This window comes from Somniosus microcephalus, chromosome 19, assembly GCF_052327205.1.
Source record: "Somniosus microcephalus isolate GS21.2 chromosome 19, FLI_Smic_1.0, whole genome shotgun sequence".
NCBI lineage: Eukaryota > Metazoa > Chordata > Chondrichthyes > Squaliformes > Somniosidae > Somniosus > Somniosus microcephalus.
Window position 1 is genome coordinate 69,240,550 of NC_141005.1, and position 27,787 is coordinate 69,268,336.

A 27,787-nucleotide genomic window follows, 5' to 3' on the forward strand; every position below is an offset into this window, starting at 1 on the left:
TGAGGAGAGGCAATATAAACTAAAGGGTACAATTCTAAAGGGGCTACATGAACAGAGAGATCTGGGGATATGTGTGCACAAATTGTTGAAGGTGGCAGGGCAGGTTGAGAAAGCGGTTAAAAAAGCTTACCTGGGCTTCATAAATAGAGGCATAGAGTAGAAAAGCAAGGAAGTTATGATGAACCTGTATAAAACACTGGTTTGGCCTCAACTGGAGTATTGTGTCCAATTCTGGGCACCGCACTTTGGGAAGGATGTGAAGGCCTTAGAGAGGGTGCAGAAGAGATTTACCAGAATAGTTCCAGGGATGAGGGACTTCAGTTACGTGGATAGACTAGAGAAGCTGGGGTTGTTCTCCTTGGAGCAGAGAAAGTTGAGAGGAGATTTGATAGAAGTGTTCAAAATCATGATGGGTCTGGACAGAGTAGATAGAGAGAAACTGTTCCCATTGGCGGAAGGGTCAAGAACCAGAGGACACAGATTTAAGGTGATTGGCAAAAGAAACAAAGGTGACATGAGGGAAAACATTTTTATGCAGTGAGTGGTTAGGATCTGGAATGCACTGCCTGAAAGGGTGGTGGAGGCAGATTCAATCGTGGCTTTCAAAAGGGAATTGGATAAGTATCTGAAGGAAAAAAAATTGCAGGGCTACGGGGAAAGGGCCAGGGGTGTGGGGCTAGCTGAAGTGCTCTTGCAGAGAGCTGGCATGGGCTTGATGGGCCGAATGGCCTCCTTCTGTGTTGTAACCATTCTATGATTCTATGGGGACAGAATTTGCACAAGTGCCAAGAGTGCCTCGCCCTGGTCAGTTAATTTTGAGTTATTTTTATACTAGTGGAACGCAAGCATTAAAAATTAATTGTATGAAGTTCTCAAGCACTCAAGTGCCTCTTAGGCATCAAGGTGGTTAATGTGCATCCAGCTTGAAGTCCAATTGGTGAGAGGCCACCTATTAGAGAGAGGCTTTAGTGCACTCGGGGGAAAGATGTGGCTATGACTATTGAGTTACATAGCTGCTTTCACATCAAGGCTCTGTATCAACACAAGAGCAGTAGTATAACAACACGACAATACTCTGCAAATAGAGCTTAAAATGGCGGCGAGCAAACAACCTCAACAAAATGTATTCTAAGGCCGGAATTTTCTGCAGGCAGACGGGTTGCGGGTGGGGGGGCCTCCGAGACGGGTGGGAAACTCGGGAGGCCAGGTTTCCCACAAGCCCTGCTGACTTTAACGGCAGGGCCTGATTTGCATGTGAGGCCTTAGATTCCCGCCCGCAGCCAGCCAGGTTGAAAGGCTGGCTGCGGGCAGGTAGGCCTGCAGATGCAGAGAGGGAGCGATGGTTCGGTCCGAGGGAAGGATGGGGGTTAGGGAGTGGCGGGGGGTCGGTCGAGGATTGCAGGAGGCTTGGTTGGGGTTCGCGGGGTTCGTTCGGGGAGTGGGGGGGTGGGGGAGTTGGTCGGGATCGGCGGGGCGGCCAGGGATCAGGGATTGGCGGGGTGGGAGGGTACAGCCGGAGGATCAGCAGGAGCGGGGGGGTGGAGCGGTGTCGGCCGGAGGATTGGCAGGGGTGGGGTGGTGGTGGGGAGTCAGCCGGGGATCGATGGGTGGGGGGTGAGAGAGGATCGGGGCCGGCCACAGGAGGATTGTGTCTGGCCTCAGCATCATCAGTGGGGTTGGGGGGAGGCCTGGGGGTGTGATCGGAGGCCTCGTGAGGGGGTCTCTGATCGCTGGGGGTGGGTTAGGCAGGGACCCTGGATCCAGGAGGTAGGTATAAAGCCACTTACCTCCTGGATGCAGCAGTCCCCGCCTCGCTTTAACTGCCGGGATTCACAAATTGTGTGAAACCCGTCTACATGCAGTTAAATTCAAAATGGAGGGGAATAAAGAAGCTTCCAGCCTGATTATAATATTTAAATTGATGTTCCATCCCCTGGGAGCAGGTAGTTAGCCTGCTATATTTGCTTACAAAACAACAGTCACTTGGTATCTGTGCAATTTAAACACATTAGATTTGCCTCAGATTCAGTTTATCATAATAAATGGGGAGAAGTAAACACTCACCTGTTAATAAGGCACGTCTTCCCCACATATAGGTCCCCAACCACCACCACCTTTGACATTTTGAGTCTGTAGGGGCAATAACATAACAAAGCTTCACTGTTATGTGAAGTAGCTTTTGTTCCTGCTTGCGCCTTCCATTCTTTATCCCTGGCCTACGTTACGCCCTCCTTCCTTGCACCTCACCCGCCCATTAGACCCCTCCGCATTAGCACATCTCCCTACAGCTTCAAAAAAGTTTCCAGAACACCTACTTCTTCAATTGTGCCTTTAGGCATCCCCTTAGTTCCTGCTCAGCTCAACCCCCACTTTATGAAGCACCCTGGGACTAAAGATCCTATACAAGTGTAAGGTATTAGTATTAATATTAATATTTTTGGCAAAAGTGCCATAAGCATAAACATGCCCAAATATTGATAAAAGTACTCCTAAATTAACTTTACCCATGTAATGTGCTTCATTTCAATGCCAAACAGTTCATGGGAAAAGAAAGAAGACTCAGACAGTGATGCTATCAGTAGTGAACAGTGACTCTGGTACTTACTGTGACATTTCTGCTTTTAGCTAGGTAATTTCATTCACTTTGCTTCCAATTTCCACCCTTCCCTCACCTTCACATGGTCCATCTCTGACTCTTCCCTTCCCTTCCTCGACTTCTCTGTCTCCATCTCTGGGGATAGGCTATTGACAAACATTTACTACAAGCCCATTGACTCCCACAGCTACCTGATCTATACTTCCTCCCACCCCGCTTCCTGTAAAGACTCTGGCCCAGAAATTCGGGTCGGGGGCTTCCCGCGGGTGCAAGCCCCCGACCTACACTTACCTAGCGCGCCGGCAGTTGACCTCTTGGCCTGCGTGGAATTCCTCTCCAAGGCCTGTCCCAGAGGCTGGCGCGCTATGCTGGCGTGTCCCAGGGGTGTAGTTAGTGCGATGCGTCCCCTGGGATCACGTGAGCAACAGGCAGCCAATCGGAGCAGGGAATGCTCCATTCATAAGTCTTGACAGATAGACCTGTCAAAACGTATAAATGCTGAGGCTGTAAAACTGTACTTTACCTTCAAATAAATGTTAAAAAAAAATCACACTTTGTAAATAAACTATAAATGACATTAAATAACTATTTTAAACAAAAATTTAAATTTTTGAAAAAAATAATTTTATAAAAAAACGGGGCTAAAAATAAATTGACCTTGCTTTAAAGAATTTAAAAGTAAAAAACCGGTGGAAAAAATGTTTTAATTTTAAATAATTGACCACTTACCTTTGAAAATGAAGTCCTTACGGCTGCTTTTTACATTTCTAAAATGTACAGACTTACCCGCACGTTAAAACCTGTAAAAAAAAAGGAAGTTCAACGCGCACGCGCAGACTCCCGCGCGCACGCGTTCGACCTCTGAACCTCTTGGTTCAGAGGATCGGAAGTGCCGGTTTCCCACGCATGCGCTGTGCATGCAAGATTCCGGCACTTCCATCGGGTCCACGCGTGAGTACTCCGCCCGTACTCACGCGTTGGGACCCGAATTTCTGGGCCTCTATTCCATTCTCCCAGTTTCTCCGTGTCCGCCGCATCTGCTCTGACGATGCTACCTTCCATACTAGTGCTTCCGACAGGTCTTCCTTTTTCCTCAACCGAGGATTCCCCTCTACCGTGGTTAACACGGCCCTTGACCGTGTCCGTTCTATTTCCCGCACTTCTACTCTCACCCCTTCCCCTCCCTCCCGCAACCACGATAGGGTTCCCCTTGTCCTCACCTTTCACCCCACCAGCCTCCACATTCAATGGATCATCCTCCGCCGTTTCTGCCACCTCCAGCGTGATCCCACCACCAAACACATCTTCCCCTCACCTCCCCTTTCAGCATTCCGAAGGGACCACTCGCTCTGCGACTTCCTGGTCCACTCCTCTATCACCCCCAACACCCCTTCCCCTTCACCTGGCACCTTCCTGTGTAAGCGCAAGAGATGCAACACCTGCCCTCTTACCTCCTCCCTTCCCACTGTCCAGGGCCCCAAACACTCCTTCCAGGTGAAACAGCGATTTACTTGTACTTCTTGCAATTTAGTATTCGCTGCTCACGATGCGGTCTCCTCTACATTGTGGAGAACAAACGCAGATTGGGTGACCGCTTTGTGGAACACCTCCGTTCAGTCCGTAAGGGTGACCCTGAGCTTCCGGTCGCCTGTCACTTTAATTCTCCGCTCCACTCCCACTCAGACCTCTCCGTCCTCAGCCTCTTACACTGTTCCAATGAAGCTCAACGTAAGCTCGAGGAACAGCACCTCATCTTTCAATTAGGCACTTTACAGCCTTCCGGGCTCAACATAGAGTTCAACAATTTCAGACCATAACCTCTGCCCCTATCATTATTTTTTTCCCTCTATCTCTCTCTCACATGGCAGCTGTTGATGATTCTGCCAGTGTCATTTACACTTCATCTAGAGTCATCTTTTGTTTCTTAACTTGTCCCATTACCATCTCCTTTTGCCTTGCACCATCATCCCTTTTGTCTCTTAATCTCTCCTGCCTTCCATCCGATCACAGACCTTCCCTTTTGTTCTTTCCTCCCCTCCCCCCTCTCCCTGCCCCTACACTTGCTTAAAAACCTATTACATCTCTAACTTTTCCCAGTTCTGACGAAGGGTCATTGACCTGAAACGTTAACTCTATTTCTCTCTCTACAGATGCTGCCTGACCTGCTGAGAAGTACCAGCATTTTCTGTTTTTATTTCTGCTTTTAGCTGTTACTTTTGGTTATTTTGGTGGTAATTTGGTAACCCTACTTCTGGTAAGGTTACCACAAGCTCAATTTGTGGTAAGGAATCAGATAGAGCCATAACGCATTACCACGAATTGAACCATGTTTAATTTTGAAAGGGTAACCAGTTTCCAGGACGACAGAAACAGGAACTGGGCAGAGAATGCAAGATAATTCTCTTGTATTTAAGAATGAAGTTCAATTAGAAAAAAAAGGACAAGTAAAAATTTTGAGCTTTTTCCAGTTAGACATCTTTATCGAGAAAGTGAGACATTAGTGTCGGGATTCTTCACAAAGGGAGCTTCTGAACAATCAGAGAGAAGACACTTACATCTCATCAGTAGGGCTGGATTCACACCCAGATCCCAGGGTGAAAGGACAGTTTGCTAACTCAGTAGACCACTCATCCTTCCACTAAAGGTTTCTAAAAAAAAGTGAGAATGTTCTCCAGACACAACAGATACTTTGAAAGTTGATGCTGTTAAGCATAGAATGATGCAGCACAGAAGGAGGCCATTCAGCCCATCGTGCCTATGCCGGCTCTTTTAAAGAGCTATTGAATTAGTTCCATTCCCCCTGCTCTTTCCCCATAGACCTGCAATGTTTTCCTTTTCGAGTATATATCCAATTCAGCATATAAAAACAGCATTCCTGAATAAATAACCCAGTCACATTATCTTCTCAGTATAATGTCATAAGTATCTCAGCCTTTAAAGTAACTTGATATTGGTTACTCAACTCAAATAAAGCTCCCATTTATTCAGTAGAGTAATTGTTGAGCAGGTAATGCCTACAAAGATTAAAAGAAAAGAGTAATCCATCAACTAGCCCGTTTCCTTGAACTCAGGCTACATGAGTCAACAGAAGGAACACTGTATCTCTTAATTAAATTATCCTCTAAAAAAGTCTGATTGAGCCAAGTCTCGGATACCTTTCACTGCATGTCTCAGATTACTCACCCAACATTTCTGGTTTGTCGTTCTTGGCAGGCATATTTAACTTGAACATGGAACTGATCTTTAAACTGGAGACAGGCTTCAGGTCTGTAACACTGCAGCAAGATTAAAAACAAATTATTGTCACAGAGTGTCCAGTCAAGTAAGGTCTGTGTGTTTACATGAATGGCTTCAGCAGAGAGCACCTTGATTCAGATTATTCCGCAAGGTTATTTCTAACATTACCCCTGCCCAGCTACTGTAATGGAACACTGGCGTTAGCAACCCAATTTGAACCCCTATTCTTCTCCAACCCCATGGGGCAGTAGTGTAAAACGCCAACCCATGCACTGGGCCAGGGGATAGAATTCAGTGCACATCAATCCAAATGGAATGCTTTTAATGAAGAAAGACTGTCTTGATCATCCCATGTTACCATCTGAAGGAGGAGAACAAACAGTTGCAAGGCAGTAAAAGGGGACTAAAACAGGGTTAAAGCATATCTTTATTGCCAGAAAAATAATGTGGACTCTCAAAAATCAGTCATAACCAGTGATGGCCGACTGAGATGATTGGGTCATAGAAACATAGAAACATAGAAGATAGGAGCAGGAGTAGGCCATTCGGCCCTTCGAGCCTGCTCCGCCATTCAATGAGATCATGGCTGATCATCCAAATTCAGTACCCTGTCCCTGCCTTCTCCCCATATCCCTTGATCCCTTTAGCCTTAAGAAATATATCCAACTCTTTCTTGAATATATTTAATGAACTGGCCTCCACCGCCCTCTGTGGTAGAGAATTCCACAGGTTCACCACTCTCTGGGTGAAGAAATTCCTCCTCATTTCAGTCCTAAATGGCTTACCCCTTATCCTTAGACTATGACCCCTGGTTCTGGACTCCCCGGCCATCAGAAACATCCTTCCTGCATCTAGTCTGTCCAGGCCTGACAGAATTTTATAGGTTTCGATGAGATCCCCTCTCAATCTTCTAAACTCCAGTGAGTATAAGCCCAATCGACACAATCTCTCCTCATACGTCATTCCTGCCATCCCAGGTATCAGCCTGGTGAATCTTCACTGCACTCCTTCCATGGCAATTGTAGCCCCACCTGCCTGGCAGGAACGGTGCAGGTTGCGGGGGGTGGGGTGGGGGGTTCTTGCCATAGTGCTGATGTGTTCCCCGCTTCTCACCATTTTTTACTCACTCGACATCAGGCACAGGAAGGCCACCCACCCCAGGGGAGTGGGGGGCCTAATTTAAATGGCAGTGTTGCGTCCTGATGACTTAATGCATTTGAAATGACGGGGACCACTTTGCCTATCTGCATACAATTGCTGTTGTCTTTGTGCGCTCTGCTGACATGTAGATTAGGCTTAGAGCAATGATATTCCCCACTGGAACATGCTTTCAGATTTCTTGTGAGTCACAAATTTAACTGAATAGTTCGGAAGCAAAACAGCCACCTACCAGAGAATCAGACGACTTTCCTCATATTCGACTTGCGGCTTTCAACTGTTAAATTCACTTTATGTGAAAAACAAGAAGGGTTTGCTCTCATGGGCCATGCACCACTCCTTGACTAAACCCACTGCCAACTCACTCCTGAGCTTCTGCTAATGCCATTCCAACTACTGACCTTTAGGAGGAGTGCAAGAACAGCCTGAGCTGACCTCGCTCTCACCCCTCCCTTCCCTCCTCGGTATTCCATTTGATGCATATCTTGCTGATGGCCCAGATGAGATCATAAATGGATCAAAGCCCGCATTTTAACAACATAAGGAAGTCCCGAGAAAGAAGACGCCACTGGGAAGAACTTGAATGTGAAATACAGACATTCCTGTGTGTGAGAGAGAAAGAAGCCACAGACACTTTTGTAGTGTATGTACCTTTAAGGGGAGAACTACTTTTTACAGCTCCCGTATACTGTAGTACCGGCAGTGACCACACCTGTATATACACCCTGAGTAGGGATCTGTACAGTTAGTTTTTACAGTAACCCTCATCCAGTAAACATCTGTTGATTGTTCCCTGCAGTCTCTTGTCTAGTTATTGAAGGACACACAACATCAAGATACACGGATCTAACATTGGCGACGAGAAGATTCAAACCTACCTGCAACTCTGCATCACCTCCCAAGGATTCGCTCCTGGAGAAAAGTGAAAGAAGAAGGCCGACTCTAGAAGCACGGGCGTTGACCATCCAGCGGAGACTTGAGCATCGCAGGGGAGGCTGTTGAGAGCTGGGCTTGGTTCTCCAGTCACGGTGGTCCAGCGAAACGGGCTGGCAACAGGTACGGCGCAGACCCTTCCCGGACAGCGGCGGCTAGAGCCGACCGACGGCACAGAAAAAGGCCGAGCAGCGTCGACGGGAGAAGAGTGAGGGTAGAGCACACAGGGCACAGCCGGTGTTCAGGACCGAACGGCGTCGACGGGAGAAGAGAGAGGGTAGAGCGCACAGGGCGCAGCCGGTGTTCAGGACCGAGTGGCATCAACAAGAGAGAGCAGAGCATAGCCGGTGTTCAAGGGCCGAGCAGCGTCAATGAGAGAGAGCGGCGCACAGGAAAACGCGCAGAGCGCAGCCGGTGTTCAAGGGCCGAGCAGCGTCAGCGGGGAAGAAAGGAAAACGCGCAGAGCGCAGCCGGTGTTCAAGGGCCGAGCCGCAGCGGAGAAGAAGGGAGAGCGTGGGAAAATGCCATTTTGAGCCAGTCTAACCACACCCAGGGATGCCGAAGAGTGGCAGTGTCACAGCGTTCGACAATGAAGTCGAAGATTGGATGACATATGTCGAACGCATAGAAGTATACTGCAAGGCGAATGAAGTGCCAGATGACAGGAAAGCGCTGGTATTGTTGAGTTCAATGGGTGCAAAAACGTATGGCTTACTGCGAAGCCTAGTAACCCCAGAGAAGCCAGTGGAAAAGGATTTTGAAAACATAGTGTCAATCCTACAGGACCACTTAAACCCCACACCGCTGCTGATAGCAGAAAGATTTAAGTTTCACAAAAGGAACCAGCATAAAGATGAAAGTAATGCTGAGTATTTAACAGAACTGTGCAAGCTATCGAAACACTGCCAGTTTGGAACGTGACTAGCAGATACTTTAAGGGACAAGTTTGTGTGTGGGCTTCAAAGTGAAGGAACCCAGAAACGGCTTCTATCAGAAAAGGATCTTACGCTGGACAAGGCTTTCAGCATGGCAGTATCACACGAAGCAGCCGCACGGGGCGCTGCAGAGATACAACGGAAATCGCAAGAATATGGCACAAATGAAATGTCATCCGGAACAGTGAAGTGCTATCGCTGCGGCAGAACAACACATGACCATAATGATTGCTGGTTCAAGGACAAAGTGTGCAGACAGTGTGGAAAAGTAGGACACATAGCAAGAGTCTACAGGTCGGGAAAGAAAACCAGCAGCAAGAAATCTCCACAGGAGAAGCACAAGAAGGTACATAAGGTGACGGAGAGTAGTTCAGACGAACAGAAAAGTGATACAGACTCTGGAAGCAAGGAGCTGGGTTGTCTGAAACTACATAAGGTGATCAAAACGGAGGATCACCAAACTATCTGGGTCACGCTCAAGATAGCCGGAGTCCAAGTGAAAATGGAATTGGACACAGGATCAGCCCTAACAGTCATAAACCGAAGGGACTACAAGCGGCTATTCTCACATATACCCTTGAGAGATACAGAGATTGTCTTGAAGACGTACACGGGGCAAAAAGTCTACCCCAAAGGAAAAATAAGGGTGAACGTTATATATAACGGCAAGGAAACACCAAAAATGGACCTATATGGATTGCCAGATGGAGGACCACCACTACTAGGACATGAATGGATCCGGAAGATACAGCTAGATTAGCATTCCATACAAGCACTGACTGTAGATGCCAAAAAGGATGACGACGTCACACCTGGACGACTGTCAAAAATGCTAACTGACGCACAAGAAGTGTTCCAGGAGGGACTCGGAACACTAAAAGGCATAACAGCGACGATCAAAATAGAGGAAAATGCAAGCCCAAAGTTTTTTTAAGGCCAGACTTATGCGATCCGCCCAGCCGTCGAAGCAGAGCTGGAAGGTTTGGAACATTCAGGAGTACTGTCCAAAGTGGACTGGAGCGAGTGGGCTACACCCATCGTTCCTGTAATGAAGAGGTCATTGAGTAATACGCCTGGGGAACCAAAGAAGGTTCGCATCTGTGGGGACTTTAAGGTGACAGTGAACCCAGTCCTTCACACGGTACAATATCCGCTTCCGCGGATTGAAGATATTTTCGCCTCGCTATCTGGAGGGAAACGCTTCACTAAGATTGATCTGGCCCAGGCGTACCTGCAAATGGAGGTAGAAGAAGCCTCGAAACAGTACCTCACGATCAACACTCATAAAGGTCTCTACCAATACAACCAGCTGGTGTTCGGGGTAGCATCAGCTCCGGCTATTTGGCAAAGGACAATGGATCAAGCCCTGCAAGGGATTCCAGGGACCCAGTGTTATTTGGACGACATCCTGGTCACGGGCGAAAATGACAGTGATCACCTTGCCAACCTGGAGCAGGTGCTCACTAGATTGAAGGAATATGGGCTCCGAGCTAATCGCCACAAATGCGAGTTTTTCCAGAAGCAGATCTCGTATTGTGGCCACGTTATTGATGAAGAGGGGTTACATAAGTCCCCTGACAAGATTGAGGCAGTAGTCAAGGCTCCAGCACCGGAAAATGTGTCACAACGGAGGTCGTTCCTCGGGCTGGTGAACTACTACCATAAGTTCTTGCCGAATTTGTCTACAGTACTACACCCGCTGAACACCCTACTGCAAACGGGGGTACCATGGAAGTGGAATGACGAATGTAAACGAGCTTTCCAGAAGTGCAAAGAATTGATCACATCAAACGAGGTGTTGGCTCATTTCAACCCAGCACTACCAATTCGGTTGGCGTGTGATGCATCACCCTATGGCATTGGAGCGGTGCTGTTGCACAAATTCCTGGACGGCTCGGAGAGGCCGGTAGCCTTTGCGTCTCGGTCACTAACCTCAGCCGAGCGTAACCACGCCCAGATTGACAGGGAGGCCCTCAGCCTAGTGTGGGGAGTGAAAAAGTTCAACCACTATCTGCACGGGCAGAAGTTCACCTTGCTGACTGACCACCAACCACTTGTCTCCATCTTTAATCCAAAGAAGGGCGTTCCGGTGATGACTGCGCAACGGCTACAAAGATGGTCCCTTTTTCTAGGGGCGAGCCAATATGAAATCGAGTATAAGGGCACGAAACAGCATGGAAACGCTGATGGGCTATCACACCTGCCACTGCCTACTGCGGTGGAAGCACCAGCAGTGGACCCTGTCGAAATATTTTATTCGACTATAATTGAACGCTTGCCAGTAACTAACGCTGATATAGAGAAGGAGACCCGAAATGACCCGACACTGTCTCGGGTATATGACTTGACGGTGAAGGGATGGCCAACACATGGCGACTCACTGTTGCCAGCATTCTCGTCCAGAAGAGAACAGCTGTCAGTATGCCAGGGGACCTTGATGTGTGAATCCCGAGTGGTAATTCCACCCAAGTTAAGGGAGAGAGTGCTCAATGAGCTGCACGAAGGCCATCTGGGAGGGGTGAAAATGAAAAGCCTTGCAAGGGCTTTTGTGTGGTGGCCGGGGATCGATCAGCAAATCGAGGACCTGACAAAGAGCTGCTCAGGATGCCAGAAGGTCCAAAATGCACCACAACATGCCCCTCTACACCCATGGGAGTGGCCCTCATCTCCATGGCAACGGGTGCATATTGATTTTGCTGGTCCATTCATGGACTCAATGTTTTTAATAGCCGTGGATGCGCACTCGAAATGGCCTGAGGTGATCAAAATGTCGTCCACCACCACGGAGAAAACTATTGCAGTCCTACAGACCATATTTGCCAGGAACGGCTTGCCAGAGCAGATTTGCTCTGATAATGGACCACAGTTTGTGTCCGAAGAGTTTCGAAGATTCATGAAAAGGAATGGGGTAAGGCATTACACATCCGCCCCGTATCATCCAGCCACAAATGGATTGGCTGAGAGGTTCGTACAAACCTTTAAAAAAGCAGTAAGGGCCATGTGCGATGACGACATTCCACTGCAGCATAAGGTGGACAGTTTCCTGTTAGCCTACAGAAATGCGACAAATGCAGTCACCAACCAGACCCCGGCCATGATGTTCTTTAACCGAAGGTTGAGATCTTGTCTGGATTTGCTCAGACCAAATGTACGAAGAGATGTTGAGAATAAGCAATTCCAGCACATCAATGAGAAGCCGACAAGGAGCTTCAATGTAGGGCAACCAGTCTTGGCCCGCGACTACCGAACAGAGAAATGGCAACCAGGAACGATATGCACACGGCAGGGGCCACTAATGTACACAGTGGATGTTGGGGAGAACATTGTGAGACGCCATGTTGACCAGATCCTAGAGTCACAGGAACGAGTCAACCCCATGTCTCGCGTACCTAGTAATGATCCCAACATACAGGTAGCATCTACCCCAGAAACAATAGTATCGGAAGCTGATGAACCAACCGACGACAGGGGGCCAGAATCGCCTCCGCACTAAGAGCAAGACAATCAGGAAAGGCACTATCCAGAAAGGATCAGGAAGCCGCCCCAAAGACTGAATTTATAAATGGACTATTTTCAGTTAATGTTGCATGTTAAAAGTGTTAATTGTTAAATGAATGTTATGGTACTGTTAATCTAAAAGGGGAGGAATTGTAGTGTATGTACCTTTAAGGGGAGAACTACTTTTTACAGCTCCTGTATACTGTAAGTACCGGCAGTGACCACACCTGTATATAAACCCTGAGTAGGGATCTGTACAGTTAATTTTTAGAGTAACCCTCATCCAGTAAACACCTGTTGATTGTTCCCTGCAGTCTCTTGTCTAGTTATTGAAGGACACACATCAAGATACACGGATCTAACAACTTTGAGGAGAATTGTAATCTGGAGGAGCTCATGGGTTTGGGTGTGGGTGGGGGGTTAAAACCAGCAAAAATATCAGAGCGTCAGGAAGCCGGCTCCAACCTACCGACTTCCAAGTTTAACTCGAGCGCGTTACGCTACTTGTGCGCAACTCCCTAGGGAGTGGCAGGTTTCATATTTACATATGTTAATTGCTCAATTAGAGCGATATTTCAACTCACTTTCAAATTTAACGTTGCATCCATGGATTTCCCAGGCTTCCTGAAACGCGCCAGTGAAGGCAAGGTGAGAACTCAGTGGCAATTGAGGGGGCTGAATCATTCTCATGGAAATGCTGCGATAAACACAGAGTATTCACAGCTGTGTTCCTACCTGCTAGTGGGAAAGGGTTTACTCACAGTACTTTTGCTGAGAGGTTACTTTCTACACTTTGGAGGTTTTCTCAATCACATCTGGAAGGGTGGCGCTTTGGGTGCCTTAGATTGGACCTCGAATGGGGAGCAATATGACCAGCACCAGCTCCAGCACCAGCACCAGCCTGGTGTTCAGAGACCTGTAGCTGGACAGCAGAGAGGGCAGTAGCAGAGAGGAGAGCTGCAGAGGGGTGCAGCTCACAGGAGGCACTACCCGCAACACAGGGTGTTGAGCATCCCTGATTATAATTGCTCCACCATTGGTGGCCGTGCCTTCTGTTGCCTAGGCCCCAAGCTCTGGAATTCCCTGCCCGAACCTGTCCGCCTCGCTACCTCTCTTTCCTCCTTTAAGACGCTCCGTAAAACCTACCTCTTTGACCAAGCTTTTGGTCACATGCCCTAATTTCCACTTACGTGGCTCAGTGTCAAATTTTTTTGTCTTATAATACTCCTGTGTAGCGCATTGGGACGCTTTACTACGTTAAAGGCGCTATATAAATACAAGTTGTTGTTGTAGTTGGTGTACAGCCAGATGCTGAGTTTCCTCGACATGTTTGAACAGCAGTCTCTCAGGAGGCTCAGGTTGTCATGTCAGGTGGTGGCAGACATCTACAGAGCCTCCTAGAAGAAGACCTGCTCCCTGCTGGACCCGGTGCCCATGCATTACCATTGGCTGTCAAAGTCACCACTGCCCTCATCGTTTTTGGCTCCGAATCCTTCCAGGGCTCTGCTGGAGACATAATCAGGATCTCCCAGTCAGCCACCCACAAATGCACAAGATGATGGCTTGTTTGCCAGGGCCGGCAAGTGTGTGAGCTTCGTCTTTGATGACACCAGTCAGAATGACCGGGCGCTCAGGTTTGGGGCTCTGGTTGGCCTCCCACAGCTGCAGGGCGTCATCAACTGCACGCACAGGACAATCAGGGCACCCACAAATCAACCAGGAGTATTCGTCAACCACAAGGGCTTCCACTCCATTAACATGCAGCTGGGGTGCAACTACAAAAAGATATTTCTGCAGGTGTGTGCAAGATTCCCAGGGAGCAACATTCCCTATAAGGCTCGCTGCCGGTCCCGTGCAGCCCCTTAAAGGGGACACTCACCCAAAAAAAAATAAGAGGGAACATTGCCGGAGAGCCGTCATGATGCTTTTGTCCTGCGGCAGTCCAAGCTCCCTGACATCTTTGGACCTGCAACCAGACTTAAGGGATGGCTGCTAGGAGACAAGGGATACCCACTTCAATCTTGGCTGATGACACCCATCAGAAACCCAACCAATGAAGTCCAAGAGCGCTACAATGATTGTCATATGACCACCAGATATGTGGTCGAACATGCCATTGGCATGCTGAAGATGCGCTTCAGGTGCCTAGACAGATCTGGAGGCGCCCTTCAGTACGCACCAGCCAGGGTCTCCAGAATGGTCGTGGTGTGATGAGCTCTGCACAACATTGCACAGCCACGAGGTTGGACCTGCAGGAGGAACAAGGCGAAGAGCTCAGATGCTCCCCGGATCATTTGGGGGGGGAGGATGAAGAAGACGAGGAGGAGGAAGGTGATGAGGGCCATGCACCCCCAGCTGCTCACACTGCTGCCCGGGATGGACCCTTGTCACAAGCACATGCAACAGCCACTCTTCCCGCCCTAACCCCAACCCCCACCCACAATGCTACTGACACAAAGCAGTTCTGCATACAACCAACAACCCCTTGAACATCCCCCACATTGGTCCCCGTCAATTTTTGTCTTCCCATTCATCATCAAACAAGTTAAAAGGCGACTTGGCACCCAACAACCAAGAATGGACAAGACGGGAAAGTGGTGCAAAACAGTAATATTTATGTGACCTAACTAAACAACAGAAACTTAACAACACAACATTTTCTCATACACCCATGTGCATACCCTTGTGCAACTACAAAGACTTACTCTTCCTTTTCCTACAACGCCTACGTGGTGCAACCTTGTGGCTTGAACAGAGGTAGAGGTAGGCTGCTCTGATCTCTGCTATGATTGCAGAGATGCTCTTGGCTGATGTCCTCTGGGTTTTGGAGCCCGTGAGGGCCCCACCAAAGGCAGCTCCATCTGTACCTGTGCAGGGGCAGACTCGGCCATCAGGAGAGGAGGCAGCATGTCGGGTACTGACGGGGGTGGGGGGGGCAGTGGGGAACCGGTGAAAAGTGGAAGCGCTTTGAGTTGAGTCCCCACTTCCATGTCCCCTTTCGCTATCATCCCTCTCATGGCCCTGCCGCGCTTCACCGCTACCACTGTGGTGGTGAGCACTTTGGTGCAGATTGGTACAGCACTGTAAGGCCAAGGCTAAGGTATCATTCATCCAATTTAAGGTGGCAGGCATGTTGACATCCAGGGTCTGCACAGCCGTGGTCAAGGCATGCATGGATTCAGTTGATAGCCATGTTTGATGTTCCACGGAGCTGGCCACTCTATCCATGGAAGAACACATCATTGCAACGGTGTGATGAAATATGCCATTCATCACTCACAGTATTCTCTGCCTGTGACTGTGGTTTAGTTTCGGTTTCATTTCCCTTACCTCAGTTCCGTTTCCTCACCATTGTATTGTTTTGTAATGTATTGTGTGTAGGGCTCCGCCCATACCTGGCCCCTATGTAAGCTGGCTCAGCCTGCCTCGCAGCCAGTACAGCAGACCTCTGGATGGAAGATACCGCTCCACTGTGTGTCACCTTCTAAGTTAATAAAAGCCTTGTTTTGTTCCGCTAACATCGAGTCTCGGATTTATTGAAGGCACATCAAACGGCCTGCGACATCAACCCACTCATGGAGGCAGACTCCTCCATTCTCTCCGCAATTGTGGTCAGTGTGCTTGGAAGGCCTGTCAGTGCATTGCACATTGTCTGCTGCTCAATGATTCTCCTTTTCATTGACGGCCCCCGAGGTACAGCATCTGTGTCCAGCTGAGCAGAGCTTAGAGAGGGCTGTGCCCTCCGACGTGGACTCTTTACTGCTGTTCCTGGCACCAACATCTGCTCTTGCTCACTTGTGAAGTGTGAATCACCAGGTGAAAACCCAACCATCTGCCTTGCTGGTCCTACCAAAGTGCGAGTATCTGAGCTGGTGCATAGCATGCATGAGTTCTGTGATAGTACACCCTTAGAAGGACTCAGCTCCTCTGAGGAATCATCGGCGGTAACCTCCACCAACTGCTGCTGCACTTGTGAAGGCCGTCAGAGATAAAAGACATGAATTTGTCCTGGAAAGGTAAGAATATGTTGCAAGTTATCATTATGAAAATGATCATATTTCATCGCTGTTGAAACCAAATCAACATGACTGAGTGCTGTATGACATGTGGGTCGCTAATATTTAATTGTATCACCAGGTAACTGGGAGCTTCCCATCTCCAAGGGCCAGGGGCGCCGAAACTCCGCTGATCTCCAGCACTTGCTCCTCCGTGCTCGTAAGTTGTGAAATACGTAGCGGGCCATCTCCAGTTCTCTCCCTCGTCTTCTGCACTCTCTTCTCCTGTAACGTGGGAAAGAACAGACCGATGAGTGAGTGTAATGGCATGTGTTCACCTGATGGATGCAGTGCATTTGTTGAGGGTGGCTATCAGGGAGAGGCATGACACTGCATAAGAATGAGGATGAGTGGGAGTGATGGATGGACAGATGGGGGATGTGAGGAAGTGCATAGAAAGAGAAGGATGGGTGAGCGTGCAAGGTAAAAGGGTGCGAGGAGTGATGTGATGGAGTAGGCTTGAGAAGGCAGAGTGAGGAATCGGGGTGGTGCGCACACCAGGATGTAGGTGATTGTGCAACTGTACTCACCTTTCCTGACCTGGTTAGGTCATTAAAGCGCTTCCTGCACTGAATCCATGAGCGTGGCACAATGCTCCTGCTGCTGACCTCCTGTGCCACATCCAGCCGTGCCTTACTGGTGTCAGCAGCAGGTTTCTTCCTCCCGTTGCTAGCGAATAGTACCTCTCTCTGACTGCTCTCTCAGAAAGGCTGATGTGGAACATGGGAAAATATCACACTTCTGAGTTTGGGGCTCAGCCATGTTTTTGGACCCAGTAGCTCTTTGGCAACTCACTCTGCATCTAACTGTGGTGTACCTTACTTGGGATGAATGTAAGAAGTCACACAACACCAGGTTATAGTCCAACAGTTTTATTTCAAATCACAAGCTTTCAGAGCGCTGCTCCTTCGTCAGGTGAAGTGGAGAGATGCATAAAGACACAGCTTATATAGTCAGAGAATAATGCCAGATGATTACAGGTAATCTTGGGATGGGTTAATGCTGCCATGGAGTGCCTAAAATGGAAACTGTTCCATTCCCCAACACCAATATCCCTCATTTTGACAAGCACTTCATTTACAAAAACAAATGTAAAAAAAATAAATTTCAACTAATAAAATTGAGAAGCAGTTATTGTGCTGGGGAGAAGATGAGAATGCATAACTAGCTGCGTTAAAGATATCCCCTTTCAAAACCACAAGAATTCACGTGAGAACTCAACGGGTCCATTAACTTCACATGTCTATTTTCCAATTTTCTTATTGAACTGCTTGGAATACGCCCACTACCAGTTCAGCTTTGAACCTTACCAACAACACAGAAAGCCTTTCAGGTGCCCTTGTGCGTGGCTGAAAAACCACAATGCAGACATGCAGGGAGGAATTGCCACTGCAGGACACACAACAGCCTGAACCACTAAACCAGAATCGACAGCCATTTCATTCCAGATCCAAAAGCTTAAGTCTCATCTAATCTTGCAGTGGTTTCCTTGGTGACATGATCCATGGCAATCTGTTTTATTTCAGAAAGGGACAGCACTTTGATCCCACAGCTTGCTTCTGATAAACTGTTTTTTATGCATCATTTCAATTATCATAGTGCTGCATATCACAGTCCTGCCTCTGCTGTCCTCCCTTTAACCATGGGAGGACCGCAGAGGGAGGACTGTGTAAATAAACATCTTTATACTATAATTACTGTGAATAGGGCAGTGTGGTGCACAAGGTGCTGTGTCATAGAATGGCAGGACATTGGTTAGTGCCAATGGTGAAGTTGAGTACAGGTGCCCATCTCCAATGAACAGGGGCGCCGAAACTCCGCTGATCTCCAGCACTTCCTCCTCCGTGCTTGTAAGTTGTGAAATACGTAGCGGGCCATCTCCAGTTCTCTCCCTCGTCTTCTGCGCTCTCTTCTCCTGCAACGTGGGAAAGAACAGACCGATGAGTGAGTGTAATGGCATGTGTTCACCTGATGGATGCAGTGCATTTGTTGAGGGTGGCTATCAGGGAGAGGCATGACACTGCATAAGAATGAGGATGAGTGGGAGTGATGGATGGACAGATGGGGGATGTGAGGAAGTGCATAGAAAGAGAAGGATGGGTGAGCGTGCAAGGTAAAAGGGTGTGAGGAGTGATGTGCTGGAGTAGGCTTGAGAAGGCAGAGTGAGGAATTGGGGTGACGCGCACACCAGGATGTAGGTGAATGTGCAACTGTACTCACCTTTCCTCACCAGGTTAGATCATTAAAGCACTTCCTGCACTGAATCCATGAGCGTGGCACAATGCTCCTGCTGCTGACCTCCTCAGCCACATCCAGCCGTGCCTTACTGGTGTCAGCAGCAGGTTTCTTCCTGTGATGTTATTGGTGTTTTATACTCTTTATGTGATCAGTTTAACACTCTTTTTGCGCATGCTCAGCTTCTCCTCCCCAGCACAATAACTTTTTCTCAATTTTATTAGTCGAAAAAAAAATTTTTTTCCTTAAATGCTTGCACTTCCCCACAAGGAGGAAGGAAAAAATACAGATGTACACTCAGGTCATTCACAGGGTGATGCTGAGCACTTCTTCATAGGAAGCAAGGTCAGAGAGAGACATAAACATAGCTGGACAGGCGGGCTATTCTCATGCAGCCCCAAGGGGGCAATGATACAGTATCACTCTCATTAATCCTGTGGCCAAGTGACGATGTGCAGCACAGGAAGATTTCATAGGAAGGAGAAAAGAAATATAAAATATAATAATTACTGTAAATAGAGGAACATATTTAACAGGAGACCCAGCGCACCCAGTTGGCAGATGAGTCAGCGCCCTGCTGTGAGCTCCTAATGAAAGGCGGGAGAGTAGCTTTTCTATCAGTCCCGAGAGCAGATTCTCAGCAAACGTTCTCAGCCTATTGAAGGTGTGAGATGAGCAAATCTCAATGCAGAGAATGAAAAACACAGTGCGAGGGGGAGAAAAGATATACATTGGGTTTTGGAGTGTGGAGTAAAGGTTGCAGATACTGAAAATGATGAACAGTTGCAACTCACTCAGGGCTCTTGGAATATGGACAGTAAATTCAGAACCATCCTCAAAAATGATGAGTGTTTTGCTGACTTTGAGGGGTTTGAACATCTCTCTGTATTTCTTCAGAGTATGAGAAATTTGCAGGGATCCTTTCTGTAGTGTCAGATGAAAAGGTCCGAAACTGAACACATCCTTCGGTACTCTGGAGAATGGTAGACAGTGGTGTTCCCCAAGGGTCAGTGCTGGAGCCACTGCTTTTTCTGATATATATTAATGACCTGGATATTGGAATACAAAGTAGAATTTCTAAATTTGCCAATGACACCAAATTTGGGGATGTGGCAAACAGTGTGGATGTTACCAATTGACGGCAACAGGACATAGAAAGGCTAGCAGAATGGGCAGACAAGTGGCAAATGGAATTTAACACAGAAGTGATGCATTTTGGCAGAAGGAACAGGGCGAGGCAATATACACTTAATGGCACAGTTTTAAAGAGTGTACAGGGACAGAGGGACCTGGGAGTTAATGTGCATAGGTCCCTGAAGGCGGCAGGACATATTGAGAGAGTGGTTAGCAAAGCATATGAGATCTTGGGCTTCATAAGTAGAGGTATTGAGTACAAAAGTAGAGAAGTTATGCTGAACCTTTATAAAGTGTTGGTTAGGCCACAACTGGAGTATTGCATCCAGTTCTGGTCACCACACTTTAGGAAGGATGTGAAGGCCCTTGAGAGGATGCAGAGGAGATTTACCAGAATGGTTCTGGGGATGGGGGATCTTAGCTACAAGGACAGGTTGGAGAAGCTGGATTTGTTTTCATTAGAGCAAAGGAGGTTGAGGGGTGATTTGATAGAGGTGTACAAGATTATGACGGGTTTGGATAGGCTAGACGGGGAAAGGCTGTTCCCACTAGTTGATGGTACAAGGACTAGGGGACAGAGATTTAAGGTTTTAGGCAAGAGATACAGGGGGAATGTGAGGAAAAACTTTAACGTAGTGAGTGGAATTCGCTGCCGACGGAAGTGGTGGAAGCGGAGCCACTCAGGGCTGGATTTTCTTAATGGAGACGTGTTGGAGGCGGGACTGCTGCTTGCCTGGTTTTAGTCCCGCCTCCATCAGCCTCTGGCCAACCAGCGGGATCTTCCCCTGATTGACTTTATTAAGCCCGCCCGACGGGCTCAGCAGACCAATTAGGTGGAAGTCAGTCACAGAGCACGTCAACGTATGACATGTCATCTATCAAGAATTTTTGAAACATAGAAACAAGAAGATAGGAGTAGGAGTAGGCCATTCGGCCCCTCGAGCCAGCTCTGTCATTTAATGACATCATGGCTGATCATCCAAATTCAGTACCCTGTCCCTGCTTTCTCCCCATATCCCTTTAGCCTTAAGAAATATATCTAACTCCTTCTTGAATATATTTAATGAATTGGCCTCAACTGCTTTTTGTGGTAAAGAATTCCACAGGTTCACCACTCTCTGGGTGAAGAAATTCCTCCTCATCTCTGTCCTAAATGGCTTACCCCTTATCTGTGACCCCTGGTTCTGGACTCCCCTGCCATTGGGAACATCCTTCCTGCATCTAGTCTGTCTAGTCCTGTTAGAATTTTATAAGTTTCAATGAGATCCCCTCTCATTCTTCTAAACTCCAGCAAATATAAGCCCAATCGACCCAATCTCTCCTCATACGTCATTCCTGTCATCCCAGGTATCAGCCTGGTGAATCTTCGCTGCACTCCCTCCATGGCAAGAACATCCTTCCTCAGATAAGGCAACCAAAACTGCACACGATACTCAAGGTGTGGTCTCACCAAGGCCCTGTACAACTGCAGCAAGACATCCTTGCTCCTGTACTCAAATCCTCTCGCTATGAAGGCCAACATACCATTTGCCTTCTTAACCGTCTGCTGCACCTGCATGCTTACCTTCAGTGACTGGTGCACAAGGACACCCAGGTCTCGTTGCACTTCACCTTCTCCCAATCAATTGCCTTTCAGATAATAATCTGCCTTCCTGTTTTTGCCACCAAAGTGGATAACCTCGCATTTATCCACATTATACTGCATTTGTCATGCATCTGCCCAATCACCCAACCTGTCCAAATCATACTGGAGTTTCTCGGCATCCTCCTCACAGCACACATGCCCACCCAGCTTTGTGTCCTCTGCAAACTTGGAAATATTACATCTAGATCCCTTGTCTAGATCATTAATATATATTGTGAATAGCTGGGGTCCTAGCACCGATCCCTGCGGTACCCCACTAGTCACTGCCTGCCACTCGGAAAAAGACCCGTTTATTCCAACTCTTTGCTTCCTGTCTGCCAACCAGTTCTCTATCCAAGTCAGTACCTTACCCCCAATCCCATGTGCTTTAACTTTACACGCTAATCTCTTATGCGGGACCTTATCGAAAACCTTCTGAAAGTCCAAATACACCACATCCACTGGTTCTCCCTTATCTATGCTACCAGTTACATCCTCAAAAAATTCCTGTAGATTAGTCAAGCATGATTTACCTTTTGTAAATTCATGTTGACTTTGTCCGATCCTGTCACTGTTTTCCAAGTGCTCTGCTATTACATCTTTTATAATGGACTCTAGCATTTTCCCCATGTAATGAAATCTGTTTGTCTTGATCCTGTATTTCCTGTATTCGTTTTGCACTCATGTATATTACCCTCCCCCACACTGTGTATAGTTTCACTTCCTCTCGCCTGACTAACCTGGAAGGTTCCAGGTCTTGGCTCTTGGCTCCGCCCCTGACTTCTCTTACATAAAGATCCCTGGATCTGTATGACTCATTCCTGTGAACCAGTCGGCGTGTTGAGATGTTAGCTCTGATCTTAGTGATTAAAAGCCAACTTGTTTAAGTCTATAACATCTAGTTTTGTGGTTATTGAAGGCACATCACCCCACTACCGATGTCAGGCTTACCGGTCTATAATTCCCCATTTTCTCTCTACCACCTTTTTTGAATAGTGGGGTTACATTAGCTACACTCCAATCCATGGGAACTGTTCCAGAGTCTATAGAATTTTGGAAGATGACCAGCAATACATCTACTATTTCTAGGGCCACTTCCTTAAGTACCCTAGGATGTAGATTATCAGGCCCTGGGGATTTATCGGCCTTCAATCCCATCAATTTCCCTAACACCATTTCCCTACAAATACTGATTTCATTCAGTTCCTCCCTCTCATTAGACCCTATGTTCCCTGACATCTCTGGGAGGTTATTTGTGTCCTCCTTTGTGAAGACAGAACCAAAGTATGTATTTAATTGGTCTGCCATTTCTTTGTTCCCCATTATAAATTCCCCTGATTCTCACTGCAAGGGACCTACGCTTGACTTCACCAATCTTTTTCTCTTCACATATCTATAGAAGCTTTTACAGTCAGTTTTTATGTTCCCTGCGAGCTTACTCTCATACTCTATTTTCCCCCTCTTAATTAATCCCTTTGTCCTCCTTTGCTGAATCCTAAACTGCTCCCAATCCTCAGGTTTGCTGTTTTTTCTGGCCAATTTATATGTCCTCTCCTTGGATCTTATGCTATCCCTAATTTCCGTTGCTAGCCACAGTTGAGTCACCTACTTTGTTTTATTTTTATGCCAAACAGGGATAAACAAATTCTGTAGTTCATCCATGCGATCTTTAAATGTTTGCCATTGCCTATCCACTGTCAACCCTTTAAGTAACATTCCCCAATCCATCCTAACCAACTTGCGCCTCATACCATCATAGTTTCCTTTATTTAAATTCAGGACCTTAGTCTCTGAGTCAAATACTTCACTCTCCATCTTAATGAAGAATTCTATCATATTATGATCGCTCCGCCCCAAGGGGCCTCGCACAACAAGATTGCTAATTAATCCTTTCTCATTACATAATACCCAGTCTAAGATGGCCTGATCTCTAGTTGGTTCCTCGACATATTGGTCCAGGAAACCATCCCGTATACACTCCAGGAATTCCTCCTCCACAGTATTGTTACTAATTTGATTAGCCCAATCTATATGTAGATTAAAGTCACCCATGATAACTGCTGTGCCCTTATTGCATGCGTCTCTAATTTCCTGTTTAATGCCATCCCCAACCTCAGCATTACTCTTTGGGGGTCTGTATACAACTCCCACTAATGTTTTCTGCCCCTTGGTATTTCTCAGCTCTACCCATACAGATTACACATCATCAGAGCTAATATCCTTCCTTACTATTGTGTTAGTCTCCTCTTTAACTAGCAATGCTACCCCACCTCCTTTTCCTCTTTGCCTGTCTTTCCTGAATATTGAATACCCCTGGATGTTGAATTCCCAGCCTTGGTCACCCTGGAGCCATATCTCCGTAATCCCAATTATATCATATCCGTTTACATCTATTTGCATAGCTAATTCATCCACCTTATTACGAATGCTCCTCGCGTTAAGACACAAAGTCTTCAGACTTGTTTTTTTAACACTCTTAGACCTTTTAGAATTATTATTTACTGTGGCCATGTTTGATTTAAACCCTTGATTTTGCTGACTGCCACTTTTGCTTTTCTCCTTCCTGTCTTTTGCTTCTATCCTTGCTTCCCTTTCCTCTGTCTCCCTGCACAGGTTCTCAATCCCCTGCCATTTTAGTAGAAGAAATGTCATCGTTTGACAGCTCTGTGAAGCTGTCAAACACTGACATTCTGTGTAGTTTGATGAGACCTTGTGTTCAGGACTCATCAAACCTTTCCACTTTGTAGAAATCAGATGACTATTGGATCGGAGGATCCAACAGCCAGTCTGTGATCTCTACAATGGAGATGTCAGGACTCCGGCTCCACAGCGCCTGAAGGCTGTAGGCAGAAACAAAGGTAAGTGAACATTTTCTAACACTCTGCACTCACCTCTCCATCTTACCACTCCACACTTGCACCCATCACTCACCTCTACATCACACTTTCAGACCCCTTCGACCCCCACAGACCTCCTACTCGGCTCCTACACCCTGCCGGGGTTCCCTGCCCGCACTTCGGAATGAAAAATGGGGATAATCCTGTTAACAGGTAGTTAATAGGCTTTAATCCCTTTCCCACCTCGAGGAGATGTGACCCGGGGCAGGACGGCTTTCTGCCTCCTGACAAGAAGGCACGGAGGCGGGTTGGGGGCAGGTCTGCCACCCGCTCCCAAACTCTGCAACTTTCCCGGCAGTCGTGCCTCCATACCCGCCTGTTCGGGGCTGAGAAAATCCAGCCCTCAATGTTTTCAAGGGGAGATTGGATAGGCACTTGAGGGAAATAAATTTGCAGGGCTACGGGGATAGAGCGGAGGAATGGGACTGACTGGATTGCTCTACAGAGAGCCAGCACGGACTCGATGGGCCGAATGGCCTCCAGCTGTGCCGTATGACTCTACGGGGGAAAAATTCAGTATCGCCCTGTTTGGGGTGCAATTATCAGCCGTGCGCAAAGTTTAGCGCCTGGCGCTAATTATCGCCTCCAACTGCAAACTTGGCTTTTATCGCCCCTGGAGTTGATGGGAGCGCTAAATCAGGTGCTACACACCTCTCTTAGGACGCAAAGGCCGAGGAGTGAGGCGCTACCTCAGAGCGCTGGCAAAGCTCATGTGATGTCAGTCAGCAATGGAACACAAACACAATGGCGCCGGACAGTTCTTAAAGGGGTGTGTTGATCCTGCTCTCCATCCACATCCTGCTCATTGCAGCCTTGAATCTCGGCCTGGAGAGACCTGTACATCAAATCTGCTGGAAAGAACAATGGAGAGGCCCAGGGAAAGAGCTCAGAGTGCAGCCCCCACAATCTCTTCTAAATCGATAGAAGGAAGGGCAAATCAAAATGAACCTGTAAAGTGCTGCTCAGTACCCAAAACTCTTTCACACAGCGTTAAATCTCTCCAGAAGTCTCTCTCTCTCACTCAGAATGCGTGGTGCAAAAATGTCACCAACAAAACAAGGCAGGAAGCGGTCACCTTTAAATAGCGCTCCCCCAGTCCCTCCCTGACTGCAAAACGCTCCCCTCAACCTGTTGTTGCTAGCGGCAGGCGGTAAGGCAGGGGGCGCCACTTAATATCTGGTCCGGGGCGCTACCGGGGCGTTGCACACTCGACTGACGTCACGATCTGCTGGCACAGGAGATCATGGCGATAGTGCTTAGCGCCGCCGCAAAATGTCTACTTAATTTCTTGAGCGACGCAAACATCGCCGCGCACGGGCTCTAGTTGCTTTGTGCCCCATTAGCGCCCTCTTAAGGTGCTAACGGGAGGCGCAAACAACTGAATTTTCCCCCTATGACTCTACTCAGAAAGGTTAAATTCTGTGCTGCTTACCGTCTAATTCACAGCCAAATCATTCAATGACAGTACCGCAAATAATTTATTCTCCAAGCTGTTCTGACCCATAATTGATTTTCCCATTGGGAAGAAAACAACAACAAAAAACACACATACAAAAGCTTTAAATCGCAGATGTGTGCCAATTGTTGTATGCTTGGCAGGAGTTGAAGTGAAGAGTGGAGGATGCAGAAAAATACATAGTTGTGATTCTTGTTACAGAAAAACAAAGATAATCAGTGAGTGAGAGTAATTATGAGAGAATGAGGACCTCATTGACATATTCAGATAAGGATATAAATAGTAACAGAGAGAGAGACTAGACATCAGAACTCTGAGATGTGATCATTCTCATTGCTATCACCCCACCCACCTATAACTTGAATTTGCAATGAAGTTAAACTTGACCTGAGGATTTTTCCTTCACCTTTTCCTGCATCTTGGCCACAAGTAAGGGTAAGGGCGTCCCATTTAGTTGACATGTGGTTTGATGGAAACAGAGAACATAGGATCATAGAAACATGAGTAGGCCATTCAGCCCCTCGAGCCTGTTCCACCAGTCAATGAGATCATGGCTGATCTGCGACCTGACTCCATATACCCGCCTTTGCCCCATATCCCTTAATACCTTTGGTTAACAAAAATCTACCAATCCCAGATTTAAAATTAACAATTGATCCAGCATCAACTGCCGTTTGCAGAAGAGAGTTCCAAACTTCTACCAGCCTTTGTGTGTAGAAGTGTTTTCTAACTTCACTCCTGAAAGGCCTGGCTCTAATTTTTAGACTATGCCCCCTAGTCCTAGACTCCCCAATCAGCGGAAATAGTTTCTCTCTATCTACCCCATCTGTTCCCCTTAAACTCCGATCAGATCACCCCTTAACCTTCTAAATTCTGGGGAATACAACACTAATTTGTGTAATCTCTCCTCGTAACTTAAAATTTCACTGCCACTGAACTCTGATACTTTGTTTAACCCCAGCCCTCCACTTTAAGGTGCTGCTGTAAGGGCTACGCTGAGCATCTGCCTTGTCAGGTTTCCTACACGCCCAAATGACGAGTTGCCTATAAGCGGGTAAACAGGCAGTAGCAAGACAAATGTCGTCCCCAAGCTGTCTGCATGAGAGCAGCTAGCCTATTTTATATATATATCAGCATGATACAGTGGCTTTGTTCTGATGGGATAATTGAATTAGTGGTCCCTAGAAAATAATGAGTATTTTATCTGCAGACTCTAATCAGACATTATGAATGGTCTCTGTTTCATTCAGATGTCAAAACCAAATGAACCATAAAATAGCATAAATGATCTATTGGCTATTCATCCTGAAGTGCGCCACTAGCATTTCAAAAATGTGCTCGACTTCTGTGAAGACAGAACAAAATAGTTCCTCTCAGTTATCGGTACCCTATGGAACCAAGAATCTGACTATTCCTGTCAAGAGGCAGGAAATGACTGCTTAGGCGGTAGACATCTCCTTAATTTGTTATGAGCAGAGGATAAATCTTGGTATCCAACTTGAAATGCACGGGAGGGAAATGCGACTTTGACGGTAGCTCAAAAAGGCTGGTATCGCATTGGCCGCACATTATACACTCTGCCCTATATTCAGTTCCATTCATTTCAATGGCAGTCAACTGATGGCCCATGCGATACCGCCCATTCGTGCTGCCGTCCAAGGTGAGTTTCTATCCCCACATGTCCACATTGTTGCAGTCAATCTCTAAATACCTTTCTCCAGACACTTTTCCTAATAGATTTTGGTCTGGGGCAATACCCATGACTTTTGCCTGATGCCATACCCAAGTCTAATACTTCCACCTCATCATGCTGAGGTCATCGAAATTTCAATTTTTAGAATAAGCAAGACACTGTCAATCACTGTAACAATCCCATGGGAAGTACAATAAGCATATTTGACACCCACCTGCGTTTGGAGTGGACACAGTCAGAGTTTCCAAGCCCCAGTCGTGATTCTTACACATGGTTTAGAAGAACAACTGATTTCACAACAGTCCATATTGACAAAAGAGGGGAGATGAGGAAAAC

At 47.2% G+C, this 27,787-nt stretch overlaps 1 protein-coding gene across 5 annotated transcripts in view; it reads right to left on the reverse strand.

Moving 5' to 3' along the window:
• rab36 (RAB36, member RAS oncogene family) overlaps positions 1-27,787 on the reverse strand; it is a 153,794-nt gene that overhangs the window by 53,293 nt on the left and 72,714 nt on the right. For all 5 annotated transcript variants that reach the window (XM_085962004.1, XM_085962006.1, XM_085962007.1 and 2 more), the window contains exons 3-4: positions 5,780-5,871; positions 2,065-2,130 (exon numbers count right to left, since the gene is read on the reverse strand). In XM_085962004.1, the coding sequence (XP_085818130.1) occupies positions 2,065-2,130; positions 5,780-5,871 (158 nt within the window). The remainder of the gene's footprint in view (positions 1-2,064; positions 2,131-5,779; positions 5,872-27,787) is intronic.